The sequence below is a fragment of the Gopherus evgoodei genome, chromosome 12, assembly GCF_007399415.2.
Source record: "Gopherus evgoodei ecotype Sinaloan lineage chromosome 12, rGopEvg1_v1.p, whole genome shotgun sequence".
Taxonomy (NCBI): domain Eukaryota; kingdom Metazoa; phylum Chordata; order Testudines; family Testudinidae; genus Gopherus; species Gopherus evgoodei.
The window spans coordinates 7,563,478-7,585,774 of record NC_044333.1 but is presented as its reverse complement, the minus strand read 5'-3'; the positions used below and the strand labels follow the sequence as shown (position 1 = coordinate 7,585,774).

General features: G+C 43.7%; 1 protein-coding gene across 1 annotated transcript; it reads right to left on the bottom strand.

Annotated features, from left to right (window-relative positions):
• Nucleotides 1–1,377: 1,377 nt before the first annotated feature.
• LOC115660448 (anamorsin-like) lies at nucleotides 1,378–22,274 on the bottom strand. The gene is made up of 9 exons (XM_030581896.1): nucleotides 22,192–22,274; nucleotides 11,857–12,032; nucleotides 11,081–11,233; nucleotides 9,582–9,658; nucleotides 6,138–6,306; nucleotides 5,212–5,285; nucleotides 4,812–4,927; nucleotides 3,665–3,737; nucleotides 1,378–2,886 (listed from the first exon to the last, which is right to left on the bottom strand). Exons 2-9 carry the CDS (start codon nucleotides 12,011–12,013, stop codon nucleotides 2,776–2,778), a joined length of 930 nt encoding a protein of 309 aa, XP_030437756.1. The 5' UTR covers nucleotides 12,014–12,032; nucleotides 22,192–22,274; the 3' UTR covers nucleotides 1,378–2,775.
• Between the last annotated feature and the right edge of the window lie 23 nt (nucleotides 22,275–22,297).

The window sequence follows — 22,297 nt, the reverse complement described above, 5'->3', positions numbered from 1 at the left end:
CTCTTCCAGTCCTACGATTCTAGGAGGAAAAACCCAGGAGATGCTCCTCCTGAAACACTGTCACTTCAAAAAATACTACTTTGTAGATGAGCAGTATAGAGGCTAACCAACCTTTCGCTCTACAAACTGCTTCAAAAAATAAACCTCTTGGCTTTGCCGGGACATTTCTCTGCCTGCAGCAGACCAATTCACAGTCACTTCACACTAAAGCCTCACTAGCAGTTCTACCACTTCTATATTTGAAAAGGAAGCAAGAGTAAGATATACTGAAGCATTATGTGGTGACCTAAACAGAGGACTCTTCAAATGGCTCTGGTGGGCTATTCTCCACGTAGTTACTGGAGGAGTTTTAAGATGTTTTAACTCTATCTACAGCCATTTCTGAAAACTAAGAGTCAGATTCTCCCCTCTGTTGAGTTCATCTGTGGGAGGATTACCCCAACACAGAGGGACCCTTTGGCAGCATGAAGCTGATATAGCTCCTAATGCACCCCCTCTCCATTCCCTTGCAGTTTGTGTAAGGTAGATCACGTCTCACTTCAGGGAACCAGCTCAGCACGCAGCCACACAGGATCAGGGATGGCTCAAAGCACTGTGCGCACGTTGGCCACACCGGCTCTAACACCCCCCAAACTGTAAAGCGCTACCACTTAAAAGAAAATACCTTGTGGACTACCAGGGGGAACAGAGGCTTTTCTCTCCTTTCCTCAGACTATGAAGACCTAGGAGAGTTTTTAGGTTGTTGCGATTTTCCCTGAGTTTATCTAACTTGCCAAGAGAACAGTGTTTCCTCTGGAGTTGCTAGAGAGTTCATGACAGAACCATTTCTCCAGCAGTGGAGCTAGGAAACTGTTCCACATGCCCTTTGCCAGCTGGCAACCTAGGCAACTATCATGGTGTTTAGTCACTTGAGAGGCTGTTGTATCACCTCAGTCTTTCATATTTACCTCTGGCATCTAGCTGGGGCCCACACTGAATAGCACATAGCTCACACCATGGCCTATACTCACAAATCAAGTGTAGGGACACTTCCCTTATCACCAGGGTTCACACCCTCACATGCTTCCTGCTGATAGAGAATTAGTCACCTACCTTTATTCCTCCAGCTGCAAGCCTGGCTTCACAGTTCCTCCTACCCCAAAATTATGAGACAGCCTCCTTTTGAAACGCATGAATAGATGTTCAGTGGAGAAAATTTTGTATTTCTTCTTGAAGTCTTCATTTTATTCTTTCAGACACCGAGTATAATGAAATATGTGCGTGTGTAATTTTTGCTGGAACAGTTACTGTAGGAGGACAGCTACCAAGGTGTGCTCGGTGTCTCTGCTTACAAATAGCTCAAGCAGGCGAAACAGAGCCAAGACAACAGGAATCAGCTGAGAGTCAATGAACAGTTTTAAAACTACATTTAAAGCTCCACCAAGACCAATTTTTAACAAATGTTTTATTTGTGGTCACAGCCTTTAAAAAAACATCCCTTAATCCTAACCCACTACATGAGCTTATTTCAAGTCAGTGCAGGGTAATGACAAGAATGTGAAGTTGCATCCTTTACCAGAGTGGCTCTAAATAGGATGATTTCATTCTTATACGCAAAAGAGTTGATATGAGGGTGTGAGGTGGAAAACCAAGGAAAATAAACCTGATGAACAACAGGGAACTTCTCAGGAAGACTCCCTTGTCCTGAAGCTGCAGGGAGGGGAGGTTAGCTACAGCCCTTAAAATCATTCACACTGTAGCACCACGAAGGTAAATAAATACTAACACACTGTCAAAGGTCAGCTTCTCTGAGGGAGGGAAAGAGATGGTGGCACTTAGCACCCCAACATTAAGATAATTCAGTAGTTATTGCTAAGTCTTAGTTACCTACCATGGTCTTTAACTATCTTCTTTTTAATTAGTATAAGATATTCACTAGCATTAACACTTATGTTCCTGGTGCTTATTGAATGAAGAAGGGAGAGCAAGGCAGAGACTCCATATATAATCCACTTCCTACCTAACAGGCTGGACTGTTCTCAAGCTGCTTGAATGAAGTTTTACCTTTTCATGAAAGGAGGGAGGGCAGGGAAAGGACAGAAAGTTTATCACTAGCAGCTTCTCAAGACACTTGGAAATCCATTATGTTTGCTTAATTCTGCAAGGGACTTTCATAGGATTCTCTTTGCTAACAGTTCCTACGAATTCCTTTGTGTACATCACATGGAATGACAAACCAGCTCCATGTTTTAATACACTAAGCCCCAAAGAGAGCAGGAGATAGGTGTCGTCTGAAGAGACTTGAGCAAAAGCTACGCTAACTCCCCAGGAATAAACATGGCAAAAGAGTGGTCTGATCTGAGCCTAGAGGCATTGGCTGGGGTTCCAGATACACTCAGATAAGATCAGCCTGGCATCCAATTCCCATTGTACATAGCCCTTCTGCCAATAGCACATACTATGATGGCCAGCGCCTCTCAGTGTTCAGCCGATAAATCTGAAAACCTAACATTAACAAGTCTGTAATTCATACGTGACAGGAAACCAGACATCACTGCAGATTATCAATTACCCAAAGTGAATTAAGTCTATTGAGATCACACTTTTAGTTCACAACAGCTCCACGTGCCCTCAACGTCCCAACCCAACCCCACTTCTTCTCCCCTTCCCATAAAGAAGCATTTCCCGGAGAGGGAAATTAGAGGAGATGGGAGGGGAGAGGGGCTGACGTAAGCTCTGAAGCCAGTGAGCTATGGAACTGCTGTGCGCCAATGGTGTCTCTGTAACATCCCCCTATTAGGCATCATGAAGATTGTTCTCAGCCAGGAGTATCTTCTCTCCAGGTTTAAAGGCTGGCATCCCCATGTAGGGGCAGCTGGCACAGCGGAATGCATCCCCCAGGTAACACTGCCAAGACACAGAGGCGACAAAAAAAAAAAAAGTCAGCTCATTACCAAGGTAAGACAAAAACAAAGGGTGGGGTTTCCTGGTTTCAGTTCTCTTCCCAATGGCAAGTATTTTGCCCCACACACACAGAGTTACAATCTGCCCACCAGAGAATAAACCAGCACCGAAAGAATCTGCTTGCAGCCTCTGGCAATTAGCACAAACCTGGCTGAGTCAGGACCGAGATCTGAAATCACCTGGGATTGAATGAACAAAGAATGCGTTTTCCCTGACCACACAAGGCGGCAGTCTCTTCAGATCAGGGCTAAAGCCCATCTGCTGTAACATCCAACTCTTGGGGCTCTCAGTTTCTCCAAACCATTCAGAAAATCCTGTTTCACTTTAAAGACAGGTGGCTTCAGGGTGAGGAGTTCTCTCAGTAAATGCTGAGCAGCTCAATGGATTCAAATTCAGCTCAGTTAGGTCATGAATGAGAATCACAACTATATGGAATTGGAAGACTTCAGTCTAGCTCTTCCTAGAGAGGCATCCTTATAACAGGGAGTGAATATGCAGAGTAAGAATTTGCTGCAAACACAACTGACGTTACTACAGACACATCGAAGCCAAATATTACAAAATCTGATAGCCCTGCAGAGACAGAACAATTGCTTCGCCACAAATACTGGTTAGTAAAGTCAGCCTATAGGGAGCACTGGTTTTTTAAACTAGTTCTCAGTTAAGAATATATTCTTTCCCTGCATGTCTATAACAGAGGATAGATGGGAAGGATATTTACATTTCCACAAGCAGATTTGGGCTTCAAGCTCTCTTTCTTCTCCTGCTCCAGGTCCTCCGCGAGGCCACACGTGCTGCACAAGAAACAGGACTCATATTAAACCTGTCTGCAATGCGGTTAGCCACTGACTTTACCCACTCCATCCTCTAACATTTCTTCCTTGGTCCTCCACCCACATGAGATTACAGCCCCAACATATCATTCCACACATTGGGCTTTAGCGCACGTGCAGTCTCCCCCGCCCCCCACCTGCATCCCTACCTTTATTATCCCCTCTAATGTCATAGCCCAGAGCCATAGTTCTCAATCTATGCACCATCGTGGGCCGCATATGCAGCTCTGTGTGTGTTCTATTTATTGTGCGGACGTGGCCCACATACTACCGGCATGGCCCTGAGAACATAGCATGGGCCGCAGCTGTGTGTTGATTAGGACGCAAGTGGCCCGTGGGTCGCTAGTTGAGAACCACTGGCCAATAGGACCATTTCGAATGTCCCAGTTGCTTGAACTTCCCTCTCTCCACCTAGCACATGGGGAAATGCTATCAAATACCAAGCTTTTATGGTAAAATCTACATGCAACACTTCTCTGGAAAAAAACTGAGGATGAGTCGTGTTATAAAAAGAGCTTGCATGAACCCTGTGGTTGCCCAAGTGAGTCTGTGTGTTGGGGGAAGACTATTCATCTCACAGGGGAATATTTACGCCTGGGATATAAGTAAACTGATTTTAAAAACACTCCAGTTACACCAGCATACACCCTTAATGTAGATTCACTTAAAAGAAGTTTAAATCTTCCTTAAAAAAATCAGTTTAGCTTTTTTTTTTTAAATTTCTAGTTATACTATTGCAATTTTAATACACAGAAGCCCTTGACAAAATTTAAGAGATGTATACCCTAGAATCAAGTTTTTGAAAAATTCTACAAAAAGAAATTCACTTGGCTAACAGATTTCTGAATGTGTTTCTTAACTAAATATTGAAATGTGGACCTAAATACACTAAGGGTTAAAAAAAGAGTAAAGATACCAGCCAAATGAGTAATTCTTTGGAGAAACAGCACCATGCCCTGCTGTTTTTTAAAAGGGCAATGGTTAAACCTGATTTGAAGTCAGCACATTCACCAACACATCAAGTCAAGTACTCACCAGTTCTTGCAGGCTTTCTTTTTACCCGATTCCTTACAGGATGGAGCTTTGAGGGAAGATGGATCTGGCTTCTTCAGATCCTCAGAATCTAGCAACTCATCTGAGTCCAGGAGATCCTGAAACAGACAACATGGAGGAAGAAATAACAAAAGAAGGAAATTGGTTCACTAGGGAATAGATACACTGCTGATGTTAGATTCAAAGAAATGACAACATCTGGTATAGCTTAGACCCAAGTGTCAGAATTATGGTCCACGCAATAAACCCGTCATGTAATATTAGAGAAATTCTTCCATATGGCTCTCACTCCACCCTCTCATCTGTAATGCCTTACTGAGTACTATGGGTTAAATTTCATGAAACTTCTAATTTTTGTGTGGAAAACTAAAACAGAACTTACCATTCCCTCATCATCCATATCATTGGCAGAGAGAGTCCATAGCTTCGCAGCAGCAGGGTCCACAGCAGCCTTGCCTGGAGCCAAAACGAGACATAGATGATGATCACACACAGCATGAATCAGACCAACTCCCAGCAAAGAAATGGTTCCAATATCACTCTTGAAAAACTCACTCCCTGTGCCATGGTGCCTTTTATCATATTGCACTCTACCTGTGGAGCACGCTCACTGCTCTCAGAAGCCAAGCACCCGCGCTCTCGCTCAAATGCATCTTTAAACCTGATTTGTGCAAGGAATCCTCTGTCCACTTCTCGTCATCCTTCATCAAAGATCAGTTATGAAAAAAGAAGTGACAATATCCTCCTCGATACACTCATTTGAGACACCAAAATGAGATGTCATTTATAGACGCGGCATCTCTTCATAATATGACCACCTCTTTTACTTCTTGTTTGAAATGCAGTGAAATAGTTAGTGACATTAGAGCAGGCATTGATGCTGGGAGCCCAGTAGCTGTAGCTCCAGTAATCTAATCGCCATTCATATCCTTCAAAGATCTCGCACAGACCCTTTTGCACAAAGAGAGGGAGGAAGGAAGGAAGGGATTCGGTAGTACTGGTGTTTCTAATAAGGTTAAAAACAAAACAAAAACCCCACAGAAATCCTTTATGCAGCTCTCTGTATGCATCACAAAGCAACAGGAAAGGACACAGGTTTCCCTCCACCTCCTTTGCTTTGCAGTTAACTTTTGAAACAGAAATGGAAGCTTCCAACAGATACAAAATGGTTGTTAACCAAGATTATGGAGAACCATGTTTTCAAACATCATTCTTCATTAAGCATTCAAAATTATTATGCTCTCCACTGTACAACATAAGGAGTTCATACACTCCCAGCACATATACCAGCTTTCTCTTCTCTCTTACCTGATGAAGCAGATTTCTTAGCAAAGGAAAGTTTGAGTTGACTTGAGGATCCCACTTCAAAGTTGGGTTTCTTGCCTTCAATTTGAACAGACAAAAGGTCATTGCCTTGGTACTCCAGATGATCTTGGACTGACTGAGTCTCCTCGGGGGTCAAAGGCTCCTTCTGCAGCTGGAAAGCAAGACACAGTGAGTGTTAACACTTGAAAAGAACTGCCATATTCCAGTGCCCTGTGTGATAACATCATATCATACAGTTAAAGTGCATGTACACGAATGCAAGGAGCCTGGGAAACAAGAAGGAAGAATTGGAAGTCCTGGCACAGTCAAAGAACTATGATGTGATTGGAATAACAAAGACTTGGTGGGGTAACTCACATGCCTGGAGCACTGTCATGGATGGGTATAAACAGTTCAGGAAGGACAGGCAGGGGAGGAAAGGTGGAGGAGTTGCACTGTATGTAAGAGAGTGGTATGATTGCTCAGAGCTCCAGTTTGAAATTGGAGAAAAGCCTGTTGAGAGTCTTTGGGTCAAGTTTAGAGGCGAGAGCAACAAGGGTGATGTTGTGGTGGGAGTGTGGTATAGACCACCAGACCAGGAGGATGAGGTAGATGAGGCTTTTTTCAGACAATTAACTGAAATTCCAGAACAGAGACTCAGGTTCTAATGGGGAACTTCAATCACCCTGACATCTGCTGGGAGAGCAATACAGCAGTGCACAGACAGTTCAGGAAGTTTCTGGAGAGTGTTTGGGACAACTTCCTGGTGCAACTACTAGAGGAACCAACCAGGGGCCATTCTCCTCTTGACCTGCTGCTTACAAACAGGGAAGAATCGGTAGGGGAAGTAGAAGTGGGTGGCAACCTGGGCAGCAGTGACCATGAGATGGTTGAGTCCAGGATCCTCACAAAAGGAAGAAAGAAGAGTAGCAAAATATGGACCCTGGTCTTCACAAAAGCAGACTTTTACTCCCTGATGGGCAGGATCCCCTGGGAGGCTAATGTGAGGGGAAAGAAGTCCTGGCTGTATTTTAAAGAAGCCTTCTTGAGGGCACAGGAACAAACCATCCCAACATGCAGAAAGAATAGCAGATATGGCAGGCGACCAGCTTGGCTTAACAGTGAAATCTTCGGTGAGCTTAAACACAAAAAGGAAGCTTACATGAAGTGGAAACGTGGACAGATGACTAGGGAGGAATATAAAAATATTGCTCGAGCATGCAGGACAGTAATCAGGAAGGCCAAAACACAACTGGAGTTGCAACTAGCAAGGGATGTGAAGGGAAACAAGAAGGGTTTCTACAGGTATGTTAGCAACAAGAGAAAGGTCAGGGAAAGTGTGGGACCCTTAATGAATGGGGGAGGCAACCTAGTGACAGATGATGTGGAAAAAGCTGATGTACTCAATGCTTTTTTTGCCTTGGTCTTCACAGACAAGGTCAGCTCCCACACTGCTGTCCTGGGCAACACAGTATGGGAAGGAGGTGAGCAGCCGTCAGTGGTGAAAGAACAGGTTAGGACTATTTAGAAAAGCTGGACATGCACAAGTCCATGGGTCCAGATCTAATGCATCCGATGGTGCTGAGGGAATTGGCTGATGTGATTGCAGAGCCATTGGCAATCAGGGGAGGCAAATATAGTGCCCATCTTTAAAAAAAGGGAAGATGGAGAACCTGGGGAACTACAGACCAGTCAGCCTCACCTAAGTCCCCGGAAAAATCATGGAGCAGGTCCTCAAGGAAACCATTTTGCAGCACTTGGAGGAGAGGAAGGTGATCAGCAACAGTCAACATGGATTCACCAAGGGCAAGTCATGCCTGACCAACCTGATTGCCTTCTATGATGAGATAACTGGCTCTGCGGATATGGGGAAAGCAGTGGACGCGATATATCTTGACTTTAGCAAAGCTTTTGATATGGTCTCCCACAGTATTCTTGCCAGCAACTTAAAGAAGTATGGGCTGGATGAATGGACTATATGGTGGATAGAAAGCTGGCTCGATTGTTGGGCTCAACAGGTAGTGATCAACTGCTCAATGTTCAGTTGGCAGCCGGTATCAAGCGGAGTGCCCCAGGGATCAGCCCTGGAGCCAGTTTTGTTCAATAGCTTTATTAATGATCTGGATGAGGGGATAGATTGCACCCTCAGCAAGTTCGCAGATGACACTAAGATGTGGGGAGAGGTAGATATGCTGGAGGGTAGGGAAAGGGTCCAGAGTGACCTAGACAAATTGGAGGATTGGGCCAAAAGAAATATAATGAGGATCAACAAGGACAAGGGCAGAATCCTGCACTTAGGACGGAAGAATCCCAGGCACCGCTACAGACTGGGGACCGCCTGGCTAAGCAGCAGTTCTGCAGAAAAGGACCTGGGGATTACAGTGGATGAGAAGCTGGATATGAGTGAGCAATGTGCCCTTGTTGCCAAGAAGGCTAATGGCATATTGGCCTGCATTAGTAGGAGCACTGAAAGCAGATTGAAGGAAGTGATTATTCTCCTCTATTCCGCACTGGTGAGGCCACACCTGGAGTACTGTGTCCAGTTTTGGGCCCCTCACTACAGAAGGGATGTGAACAAATTGGAGACAGTCCCGTGGATGGCAACGAAAATGATTAGGGGGCTGGGACACATGATTTATGAGGAGCGGCTGAGGGAACTGGGCTTATTTAGTCTCCAAAAGAGAAGAGTGAGGGGGGATTTGATAGCACCCTTAAACTACCTGAAGGGGGGTTCCAAAGAGAATGGAGCTTGGCTGTTCTCAGTGGTGGCAGATGACAGAACAAGGAGAAATGGTCTCACATTGCAATGGGGGAGGTTTAGGTTGGATATTAGGAAACACTATTTCGCTAGGAGGGCAGTGTAGCACTGGAATGGGTTCCCTAGGGAGGTGGTGGAATCTCCTTCCTTAGAGGTTTTTAATGCCCAGCTTGGAGGGATAGCTCAGTGGTTTGAGCATTGGCCTGCTAAACACAGGGTTATGAATTTAATCCTTGAGTGGACCATTTGGGGATTTAGTTGGGGATTGGCCCTCCTTTGAGCAAGGGGTTGGACTAGATGACCTCCTGAGGTCTCTTCCAACCCTAATCTTCTATGCTGGGTTTCCTCTCTGTCCCATGATGTTGCATTATACTTCAGATGGGCTCGTTCTCCCAGCTTGCACGAAGTGGATCACGGTTCTGGCTGCTGCACAGCTGGTGATATTACACAGCTTACTGCCACTAGTCCTTCGAAGAGACATGGATTTATTTTTTTTAATTACAAAGAAAACTCTTATTCATGCAGTACTAAGAGCACAGTTTTCGTTGCTGGTTATGCACCGCATATTTCAAGGCATGCTAAAATGGCTAGGTAGTGAATAATCAGCACCCCTTTTGGAAGCCTCTTCTCTACATTACACAGTCCTGAAAGGGGAGCTCTCGGGAGGTGGTTAGTGCATATACACATACCTCCTTCACTTCCACCAGCCCGGAAAGCATTAGAGCTGTGAGGAGCCTGGCTGCTGTCTTGATTCGGCTGTTGTCACCTGGGAAACATGACAGGGAATGCAAAACAAAGCTCATTATTAAGAACTAGATGTGTTGCTTGTAACATGAAAGGACCGACAGTGCTTTAGAAGACAGCATTCCAGCTAATCCCTTTGTTTACATGCTTCTTTCCTAATCACTCCTGGCACATCTGGGAATGTAGCCATTCATCCATTCAAACAGGTTCTTCAAATCTGAGACTATTAATTAGTTCAAAATTATGCTGACAAATACATTAAGATCATGAAGGCTTCTCCAGCATTCAAGACAAAAAAAATCATCTCCACCCACTAAAGAGAAATCATCTCCACCCACTTCGACAGGCTCATAGGACTCATAGACTTTTAAGGTCAGAAGGCACCATTATGATCATCTAGTCTGACCTTCTGCACAATGCAGGCCACAGAATCTCACCCATCCACTTCAACAACAAACCCCTAACCTTTGTCCGAGTTACTGAAGTCCTCAAACTATGGTTTGAAGACCTCAAGCTGCAGAGAATCCTCCCCCAGGTGAGCCATGCCCCATGCTGCAGAGGAAGGCGAAAAACCTCCAGGGCCTCTGCCAATCTGCCCTGGAGGAAAATTCCTTCCCGATCCCAAATATGGCGATCAGTTAAACCCTGAGCATGTGGGCAAGACTCACCAGCCAGCACCCAGGAAAGGATTCTCTGTAGTAACTCAGATCCCACTCCATCTAACATCCCATCACAGACCACTGGACATACTTCCATGATTATCAGCAGGTAAGTCCTCAAAAAAATAAAGTCCTAAAAAGTCTGGAGTCCAGAAATATACATTAAAGAGCCCATTCCAGAAGGCATCAGGTCTTACACCGACTGATTTAATTAACAGCTTTGGTGCATCTGTTTTTCGTTGGGTAGTTGGCATTACCTACTAGTAATATTCCATTCACATCTTTTGTAAATTGTGATAGTATAAGATGCACCATCTCTTTCCTAAACTTCACTTTATCTTTTTTAGATTATGCAAAGTACCTACAGGCCCCAATCAAGATCAAAGCCCTGTTGTGCTACAGAGTAAAAGATGGTCCCACTCACTAACAGCTCATGACCTAATTTTACTTTCACAGAGGCCCCAAAAACCTGACGTAGGTCACTACAAACTCTAGCATCAGCTCTGTGCATTCACTAACCATAGCAGTATGCTTACAAGAATAAGTCTCTGCTGTTACATTTTTGATACAAGATGGTCATCAGCAGAGACTCTAACATGACAGTGATAAGCTCAGACACAAGATCACATCTTGCTGCTTACATTAATGAATCACAGGAGCAAAACTACTCTTTATGTTGACTGATATTCAAAGCTCTTGGCCCTTCAACTTTGGCCTAATCCTCCATGAAAGTATATTTGGTTGTCTCAGATCCAGGGGCAAGAACATATCAGACTTGCTCTTACCTATTTGCGCAGCCACTGGTTCTTTCAGAAGGACACAACCCCCGGGCTTGAGTATCCGAGCTATTTCTGCCAGCACCTCTGCACTGTGCAGTGTCATACTGCCTGGTACCATGCCTGATAGAACCACATCAAAGCTGGACTTTGCATGAGCCGCTGCAAAGAAGGAAAGATGAAGAGAGAAAAAAAAATATCCTTGTCTAGCTTACCAGCTATCCCCTCTCTGATCTCCTTTGTACACATGTATGTGACAATCACACCACATGGCATCAATTAATAAGGCTACGATTTTGGGCCCTACAGCTCCCTGCTGCTGGGGAAAAGGCAGGGGGACCCTGTAGCTCCCCTCTGACATGGGGGGCAGGGAGATCCTGGGGCTTCGAACCCCCACGGGTGGTGGGGACCCTGGAGCTCCCAGCCAGCCCACATTTGCCCAGTCTCTTTGCATTTTATCATGGCTATTTTTAGTAACAGTCAGAAACAGGCCATGGGCTTCAGTGAATTTTTTTTTTTTGCCCATGACCTGTCCCTGACTTTTACAAAATTTTAGCCTTTATCCATTAACAATCATCACTGATGAAACAAACATGACTAGGGTGAATAGCTTTCTTGTATACTACTAGCAGTATAAGTCACAAAAGGATTTCTACCTTTATTCTTAAAGATGCCCTAGGTTACAAATCAAGGAAAATGCTAGCTCACATCCATTAACATACCCAGAGAACATGACACTGCCCTTAAACCAAAATGTGTGGTAAAAATTACATCCTCATTCTTACAGTGGGACAGTTGGTCAATATTTTCCACGGATACGCGGCTCTCAGGTCCCACCAATGCCTGAATCTTAGCCACCATATTCTTCAGGCCTTCAACAGGTGAGGAGCTATCCCAGATCACTGCCACACGCTGGCCAACTGAGATTCCATACTCCGCCATGTTTGCCGAATCACTGGACCTGAAAGTGCCAGATTGAGAAAGGAAGAAATCAGTGCTAAGACCACCATGAAGGAAGTGGATTTTCACTTAATCCACAGGGTTGCCCTCTTTTAAGAACTAGGATAATTCTTTGGGGACTGGAAACAGAGTTCCCATATCCGCATGTTAACATAGCATGAAGAAATACCATCTCTGTCTATGATCATATCAGTTTCTGTCAAATTGTGATGCTTGCTTCCTCCAAGAGGATCTGCCAGGGGCAGTGAACACCAAGTTTAAGGGACATGGGGAAAAAAAATTATATAATCCCAAACTAGAAACGAATAGGCAGTATGAAGTGCTCAGCAGCCACTTCTGCTTGTGACAGTGACCCAGCAAAGATGAAGTTAATCAATTCCCCTTGCACATGAGGAGAACATATATCTTAGTTTCAGCATCCCCAATCATCCAAATTAAGGCCCTTTGCTCTCCTCCTGACATTTCTTTTTTAAAGAAGTGCTTACATTTGGAGAAACTAGAGTATGGTGAGCAATAATGAAAGCTTGAGAAATCCTGTCCTGTGGCCCACAATGTGTAATAACATGAGAACCACTTCTCTAGTTGTTTTCATCTGGTGGAACTCTTACTGATTAGAAACTGGTTTACTATACTCAGAGATGGCTTAACTCACTATATTTTCGTCTCATTCCTGAAATAGCTCCAATTTTAAAGTTAGTGTTACATCAGCCTTGTTTATTGTACCACTGCGACACACTGTACCCCATTTAACACCCTGTAAACCCACAGTAACCACTTTTATATGGTCATATGTTATACAGAGTATGGCTTTTCAAGTGATACCTCACAAGGTATAATCTACTGAACATCACTAGCCTGTTGAAATATATGTAGCAACACTATGTATAAAGTTATAAGTAGGGCTGTAAAGCGATTAAAAAAATTAATCGCAATTAATCGCACTGATATTTTGGATGTTTTCTACATTTTCAATTGTACTGATTTCAATTATAACACAATACGAAGTGTACAGTGCTCACTATATTTTATTACAAATATTTGCACTGTAAAAAAAAGAAACAGTATTTTTCAATTCACCTAATGCAAGCACTGTAGTGCAATCTCTTTATCACGAAAATTGAACTTATAAAAGTAGAATTATGTACAAAAAATAACTGCATTCAGAAATAAAACAAATGTAAAACTTTAGCACCTACAGGTCCACCAGTCCTACTTCAGCCAATCACTCAGACAAACAAGTTGTTTACATTTGCAGGAAATAATGCTGCCCACTTCTTGTTTACAATGTCACCAGAAAGTGAGAACAGGCGTTCGCATGGCACTGTTTGTAGGTGGTTTCGCAAGATATTTACGTGCCAGATGAGATAAAGATTCATATGTCCCTTCAGGCTTCAACCACCATTCCAGAGGACATGCATCCATGCCAATGATGGGTTCTGCTCGATAACAATCCAAAGTACAGCAGACTGATGCATGTTCATTTTCATCATCCGAGTCAGATGTTACCATCAGAAGGCCGATTTTCTTTTTTAATGATTCAGGTTCTGTAGTTTCCGCATCAGAGTGTTGCTCTTTTAAGACTTCTGAAAGCATGCGCCGCACCTTGTCCATCTCAGATTTTGGACATCACTTCACATTCTTAAACCTTGAGTCAAGTGTTGTAGCTATATTTAACGAGCACCATCAGCATGGAAACGTCCTCTGGAATGGTGGCCAAAGCATGAAGGGGCATATCTGGCAGTTAAATACCTTGCAGTGCCAGCTACAAAAGTGCCATACGAATGCCTGTTCTCATTTTCTGGTGACATTTTAAATAAGAAGCGGGCAGCACATCTCCTGCAAATGTAAACAAACTTGTTTGTCTTAGCGATTGCCTGAACAAGAAGTAGGACTGAGTGGGTGTGTAGGCTCTAAAGTACTTGTATGAGGTGAATTGAAAAATACTGTTTCTTTTGTTTATCATTTGTTTATCAGTGTAAATATTTGTAATAAAAAACAAAGTGAGCACTGTACACTTTGTGTTCTGTGTTGTAATAGAAATCAATATAGCTGAAAATGTAGAAAAACATCCAAAAATATTTAATAAATTTCAGTTGGTATTATATTGTTTAACAGTATTATTAATTGCGATTACTTAATTGAAATTAATTTTTTTAGTTAAGTGCGTGAGTTAACTGTGATTAATCGACAGCCCTAGTTATAAGTTTTACTATATGATATTACTGAAGTATGTTATAACTCTGGGGAACGCCCACAGACTAGGTCCTCAGAGACAAAGGAGTGTCCAACACTCAGCCAGGTGCTAAAGAGACATTGTCCAGTGGGGGGGAAGGGAAAAAAGAAATATATGTTGCATAGAGGGACAATTCAAATCTCAAGTACACAACAGACTGTTGGTCACCTGCCCCGCAGCTGGGGGTCAACCTCAAAGAGAGGAGGAGGGTATAAAATAAGACAATGGCTTCCTTATTACCTCTCCCATCTCTACTCACAGAGCAAGATCGTTTGAAAGACAAAGAAGTAGAGACCCACAAATCTGCAGAAATCCGTGGACCATTTTTGTGGATTGGATGCGGATACAAATTTTGTATCCATGCAGGGCTCTACAAAGAGGCATCACTGAACTAGATGAGTGGTCCCAGGCTGTAGGGGGAACCAGCCTGCAAACCAAGAACTGTGAACTATGAACTACCTGCAGCATTTAGTGGGGTAAAAAAGTGCCTTGCTTTAAATTTTACTTAGCTTGGTAAAGTTTAAGAATTAGATTGCAATTTTATCATTGTATTTCTTTTTGTGACCAATTCTGATATTTTATGACTGTATCACTTATAATCACTTAAAATCTATCTTTCTATAGTTAATAAACTTGTTTTGATATTTTATCTAAACCAGTGAGCTTCAACTGATGTGGCTGGGGAATCTGCTCAGGTTAACAAGGGTTGGTGTATATAAATTTCTTTGATAAAATGGACTTATGAGCTAGCACTATCCAAGGGGGTCTTGAGCTGTGTAAGATGCACATTTCTGGGGTGCCAGGCTGGGGGGATTTCCGGGGTTTCTCCTAGTATACAGCTCATGAATGGTCTCCCAGCCACTCATGTAACTTTGTTGGGTGTTGTCAGGGCTGAATCCCCACCCTAGCACTTCGAGTGCAGAATATGGGGGGCCCACAAGGATTCTAAAAATTAATACTGGCCGCGTCAGGCTTGTATTAAACTACCACGGTTACAGCTTTTCTCTGACCTTCGCTTGATTAACGCTGCCACCACCCAAATGCAAAAAAACTCCTTGGACCCAGGAAGGAGCACTTGCAAATTCCTCCCTGTGGAGTACCCTCAAGCCCTTTCAGGGGAAGAGCTGAGAAATAAAATAAAGGAAATTAGCAGTTGCCACCAGCATATTAAACAACATATGCACAAACCTCTTAGGACACCAAAAATCCAATCCTGTTTTTAAAAAAGGTAAATTTTCTTAAAAACAAAAAAGAAAGTAAGTATATCTGGAACTTAGACTTTTGCTAGATTTTAAAAGAACAATTCCAAAAAATAAGCACCCAGAATAGTTTTGAGGGGTTCAGCTTAAAGGTTACAAGCAAACAAAAGCATGTGGGGTTAGCACAGAGAAGATCCACAAGCCAAAATAAAGAAATAACCTGATCATGTCTACCTAAACATTCCCTATCCCAGTGAGTCCTGCTAGATATGGAAAATACTTTTTCATACCTGGTTCAAACCTTACACAGCATTCCTGCCTATAGCATTGCTGCTCCATGTCCCTACAGCCCAGAGAGACTAACAGACAAAGGGAAAAAGTTTCTTTCCCATTTTAAAAGTTCTAGCCTTCCCATTGGCTCTTTTGGTCAGGTGCCCACTTTTTTTCCCCTTTACCTGGGGTACTTTTTAACCCTTTACAGGTAAAAGTAAGTAGAGAACAGTTACCAAGAGTGATTTTACAGCTAACTGGCTGGCTCGGTGTCCATCAAAGGGAGCTACCCACTCATCTTTATTCACCACAGGTGTGCCTTCATGCTAAGTGCTGTGCATGAGCAATGCTCAGAGGGGCTACTTTTCACTAGTAAAGCAGTGTGAGAGGCATCCTGAGTTAGAGGGTTAAGGGGGAACAGATTCCACAGTCCAGCTTGTACCCTGGGAGCTGTCACAACCAAACATTTGACTATGTCAAAACCAGTAAAACTAAAAAATATGGCAGGTCATTTGGCTTTACAACAAAAAGGGACGGTTCTTTTCAGTTACAATAAGGTTTCTGTTGCACTACACAAGGCACATCAGATAAGTGCCTACAGGACTACGATTCAGGGTGGATAGAACTCTACCCTACCTCTTGGGTCTTATCTCAGTCTCACACACATTTTAATCAACAGGTCTCTTAACTCAAGGATTGCTCCCTCTCAAAAACGGGCAAGAAAAGAATCCCGAATTGAAAGAGCAGCAAAACTACAAACCTCCAACAATTGAGGAATTCTTCAGCAGGCAGTGAAAGCTGGACACACAAGGTGCACTGCTCACCTCAGTTGAGTTACACATATTGAAAAATGCAACACATTTTCCCTCTTTACAGAGAAGAGTTCAAAGCAGTTTCCCTAGATTTCTACATAAAACTTCTGGAGGAGAATCATTTCTCCATCTTCCCAAAATTCATTGCATTGTTGTCCTCATTCAACTGAGCCTGAGCACGGGCACATATGCCAGTAACGCACTTTATCTTTCATCTCATAGGCCTGAGTCACTTGTGTGTGTGTTCAAATTGGAGGCCCACCCTTTTTTTCCTGGAAAAATAAGTTGAAACACTTAGATGCAACTAAAATCAGGTGAAAATTAAAGGTCCACTTTTCGTTAGTATTTTCATATACGAGTTCCAACCCATCCAACTTTGAAAAAAGGTTTCTATTACTGAAGCATGTTAAAAATCACTCAGGGAAGTAATTGTACAATTATATCAGAATTCATTATTTCAAGACTTACAGAAGTATGGGACTTGTAATGGAGGTGAAGGATTTCTTCTTCTAAAGGCATGGTCAACATTTAAAAAAAAATTATACTGGCATAACTGGCAGTCAGGCATATGAATCCCCAGAGTAGATGCCTTGTTGTTCGCAGAGGTGGTGTTCCCACACCAACACAAAAAACTCTGTTGGCATACGCCGCATCTACGCTAGGGGGCTATGCTGACACAGGCACTGAAGCAGAATCGAACTAGTCTCAGGCTACATCTGTAAGAGATGAGGTGTGATTCCCAGATGCATGCTAGCTCTCATCTCCAGGAGCATGCTGAACACAGCGATAACACAGGCAGTAGCAGCTCATCCTAGCCACCCAGTGTCCGTACCTCCCATGGGGTTTGGGCAGGTTTGTACTCAGGGCAGCTAGCACGTGCCATTGCTGCTACATCAGTTACCCCAAATATTTTTAGTGTGCCAGGTCAGATAAGACCTAACACAAGTATGTTTACACGAGCATGGGATCACACCGCTAGTTGGCAGTGTAGACGCAGCCATATTCACTGTGGATCAAATCCAGTTCAGGTAAGTAGTGAGCAAAGTCACTGCTCAGTAGCAACTCTTTAATAACCTTCGTGAAATCAACTTGTAGTCTCAGTTCAATTCCTAGCGGACATGTATATGCAGCACCAAAACCACTGCCACAACAGTCACCATTTTAAGCAATCTCAGAAGAGAGACCAATGAATGAATGGACACAGACTGTGCTCTCATACCTTTGAGGGGTGGCTCTCTAAAATAGGAAGAAGCATATTAGCAGTGTTCTGCACTGCTTTTGCCCATGCTCTGTCTGCTGCAGATAGTATTTAAAGTGAAATCCTCTATCATTTTGCATCAGTCACAACCTATTTTTCATAAACCCTTACACATGCACTTAAAAATTCCAAATTTAATTTCCTAGAACTCAATAATGTGGAGTATCAAACCATGGAGCTTCCAGTGACCTAGAACTAAGCATCACTGCAGTGCTGCAAGCTATTACTGTTATTGGTGAGCATTTTAAATACATTCCCTCATGCAGATCTGGTTAACAAGAACACAGGAAAGGGAGGATTAAATCTCTTGGAGGAGCAAAGCCAGGCAAGTGCTTACAGAGATTAAGAAACAGCCACATGAAGGAATTTCACAGCTGGGATGCAAAAGCACCTGTAATTGGGTGGAAAACCATTTTCTTGAGGGATGCTGGAAATTTTCCAATTCACTCAAAGGGAAGATCTGGTCAGTGGAGAAGTTATTGGCTTTATTCCTTATCTGAGAGTATTATGAGCACATAACATTTATAGGAGTCACATATGCACATCAACAGGGGAGAATCTGTATTTTGTGGCATTAGCCACAGAAATTCCATGCCAGAAACAGGTCTTGGGACACTGCTCTTCCCAAAACGCTTCTTTATTCAGAGTCTCTGTTCAGTTTTTACCTCTACTTCAAACAGATGCATAAAACCTTCGATCTTAAGCTACCTTTTCTTACCAACCTAATACTTACTGTCTGACTACACTTCAGAAAGACTGCTGAAAGGAATCCACTGGGAGCAGCACAGCTTTCTTTGAAGCTTTCTTTTTACTATCTGCATTACACAGTACTAAACTTAAAGTTTTATTACGTGAATGCCTGTCATGTCAGCAATTAGGAAAGACCAAAACACCTCTCACTACTGTGTTTCTCTTTCAGACTAAGGATGCAACATTATGCTCAGGGAAAGAGAGATGATTAATAAGAGAAAGTAGGACATGCTCACAGTTCACCACACAAAATTGTTTCAAGTTGGTAATAGATCTGGCACTTGGAAATGTTAAAACACAGAACTCCTTCCCACAACAATAAAATAGCCCCCACCAGCAATTCAGTTGCCAAGCCACACTTCTTTCTACAAATACAGACACAGTGGGAGGAGGCCTTTAATAAGGCTTCCAGATATCTGGGGGTGCAGGGGAGAGATGGGAGGAGCATGCTGGCAAATCAAAGGAACATGATTTCTTAGGTGCTTCAGAGCAATTCAGACAGTCAAAAGCAATAGAGGTAGCAAGAATCAGATCTCCAATGCCAAGTGCAATACGGTTTTTAGAAGGGCTGTTGATTAACTGAAGTTAACTCTGAAATTAACTCAAAAGATTAATCACAATTAAAAATTAATCGTGATTAATCACACTGTTAAACAATAGAATACCAATTGAAATTATTAAATATTTTAGGGATGTTTTTCTACATTTTCAAATATATTGATTTCTATTATAGCACAGAATACAAAGTGTACAGTGCTCACTTTATCTCTTTATTAAACATTTGCACTGTAAAAATGATAAACAGAAGAAACACTATTTTTCTATTCACCTCATACAAGTACTGTAATGCAATCTCCTTATCCTGAAAGTGTTACTTACAAATGTAGATTTTTGTTACATAATTGCACTCAAAAACAAAACAGTGTAAAACTTCAGAACCTAGAGTCCATTCAGTACTACTTCTTATTCAGCCAATCACTAAGACAAACAAGTTTGTTTACATTTACAGGAGATAATACTGCCCTCTTATTTACAAAATCACCTGAAAGTCAGAACAGATGTTCGCATGTCACTTTTGTAGCCGGCATTGCAAGGTATTTACATGTCAGATATGCTAAACATTTGTATACCCTTTTATGCTTCGGCCACCATTCCAGAGGACATGTTTCCATGTTGATGGTGCTTGTTAAAAAAAAAAAAGTGTTAATTAAATTTGTGACTGAACTCCTTGGGGGAGAACTGTATGTCTCCTGCTCTGTTTTACCCACATTCTGCCATATATTTCATGTTATGGCAGTCTCGGATGATGACCCAGCACATGTTCATTTTAAGAACACATCCACAGCAGATTTGACAAAATGTAAAGAAGGTACCAATGTGCAATTTCTAAAAGTAGCTACAGCACTCGACTCAATGTTTAAGAATCTGAAGTGTTGTCCAAGACCTAAGAGGGACGAGGTGTGGAACATGCTTTCAGAAGTCTTAAAAGAGCAACACTCAGATGCAGAAAACTACAGAACCCAAACCACCAAAACAGAAAATCAACTTTCAGCTGGTGGCATCTGACTCAGATGATGAAAATGAACATGCATGGGTCTGCTCTGCTTTGGATCATTATCAAGCAGAACCTGTCAGTGGCACAGACACATGTTCTCTGGAATGGTGGTTGAAGCATGAAGGGACATATGAATCTTCATCGCATCCAGCATGTAAATATCTTGCGCCGCAGCCTACAAACAGTGCCATGCAAAAGTCTTTTCTCACTTTCAGGTGACATTGTAAAAAAGAAGCGGGCAGCATTATCTCCTGCAAATTGTAACCAAACTTGTTTGAGTGATTGGCTGAAGGAGGACTGAGTGAACGGGTAGGCTCTAAAGTTTTACATTGTTTTATTTCTGAATGCAGTTATTTTTTGTACAAACTTCTACATTTGTAAGTTCAACTTTCATGATAAAGAGATTGCACCCTATTTGTAATGGGGGAATTGAAAAATACTATTTATTTTGTTTTTTACAATGCAAATATTTGTAATAAAAATAAAGTGAGCACTGTACACCCTGTATTGTGTCGTAATTGAAATCAATATTTGAAAATGTAGAAAACATCCAAAAATATTTAAATAAATGGTATTCTATTATTAACAGTGCAATTACCTTGATTAATTTTTTAATCGTGTGATTAATCAAACATTTTTTAAAATCGCTTGACAGCCTTAGTTTTTAGCTTTTGTTGTCCTAGGCCTCTGCCCACATAACTAGGGCATGACAGCTGTCAATCATATTATACAATGAGGGTAAAGAAGGGGGCATTGGACTAGGGGCATATTAAGGTGGACATGCTGCAGTGAAAGCAGGGGTGGTATGCTGGTATCCTACAGATGCACACCAGAAGAAACAGACGGGAACCCACATCAAATTAATAGTAGTGTAATGCCAGTTGCAGAACAACGGAGGAGAAATGAAAATAAAAAGGGTCTCTCCCCAGAGATAATTAAGCTGGAGGCCAAGATCACACTGAAGGCCCTGCACCAGAAAACAAGATATGACTGAGGCAGATCAGCCTAGCACCAGGCAATGACTGAGCAGATCTTATGTCAGGCTGCTCTGAGGGCAAGGGGAAAGCCCTCATGCCAGGCAATGCCCAGGTGAAAAGGTGCCCTCATGCCAGGGAAGAGGGACAAGGAATCTCACTCCTCCTGACTCTGGGTGAGGGCAAGGTGCCATAGGCATCCATTGCCCCCGAATGAAGGTATTCACAGCCCAGCAGGGCTCATGGGGGAGGGCCCCAAAGTCATCACTGGTGGGAAGCAGGACAGAGAAAGGGAATGGGGGGCAAAGGCCCCTCCTAAGTTTCTTGAGGGAGGATGGGACAGAGGCAACAGGAGGAGGACAGGAGGTGCCCAAAGGAGTCACTGGGGGGAGGGGAAAAAGAGCGGGAGTAGGGGGAAAGGAGGGGGCGCCCAAAGGGCTCACTGGGGGGGGGAGGGAACAGAGAGAGGGAATGGGGGAGGGGAGAGGTCCCCCAAAGGAGTCACTGGGGTGAGGAGGGGACAGAGAGAGGGAATGGGGGGACGGGCGGGCTCCCCCAAAGGAGTCACTGGGAGGGAGGAGACAGAGAGAAGGAACAGGGGGAGGGGTCCCCCAAAGGAGTCACTGGGAGGGAGGGGACAGAGAGAGGGAATGGGGGGCGGGGTCCCCCAAAGGAGTCACTGGGAGGGAGGAGACAGAGAGAAGGAACAGGGGGAGGGGTCCCCCAAAGGAGTCACTGGGAGGGAGGGGACAGAGAGAGGGAATGGGGGGCGGGGTCCCCCAAAGGAGTCACTGGGAGGGAGGGGACAGAGAGAAGGAACAGGGGGAGGGGTCCCCCAAAGGAGTCACTGGGAGGGAGGGGACAGAGAGAGGGAATGGGGGGCGGGGTCCCCCAAAGGAGTCACTGGGAGGGAGGGGACAGAGAGAGGGAATGGGGGGCGGGGTCCCCCAAAGGAGTCACTGGGAGGGAGGAGACAGAGAAAAGGAACAGGGGGAGGGGTCCCCCAAAGGAGTCACTGGGGAGGGGGAGGGGTATGGAAGGGGCCCCGAAGCTGCCTCTGAGCGAAGGGGGAGACCCACGGGGGCTGCCCAGTTCCCTGCCCCGCTCACCTCTCCGCCACCGCCGCACTGCCAGTCTCCACCACCCGGCCGGCCCGGCCTTTTCGGCCTCGTCATCGGCCCGCGCCCTCCGCCCCCACGGGCGCGCCGCGCTGAC

Bases quoted from the DNA above. Each gene is read 5' to 3' on its own strand.
- LOC115660448 (XM_030581896.1), bottom strand. From the start codon at position 12,013: ATGGCGGAGTATGGAATCTCAGTTGGCCAGCGTGTGGCAGTGATCTGG. The intron at 4,928-5,211 runs GTAAGTTCTGTT...TGTCTGTTTCAG, and splicing joins ATATGGATGATGAGGGAATG to GATCTCCTGGACTCAGATGA. The intron at 3,738-4,811 runs GTGAGTACTTGA...TTTCTTGTGCAG, and splicing joins AAGAAAGCCTGCAAGAACTG to CACGTGTGGCCTCGCGGAGG.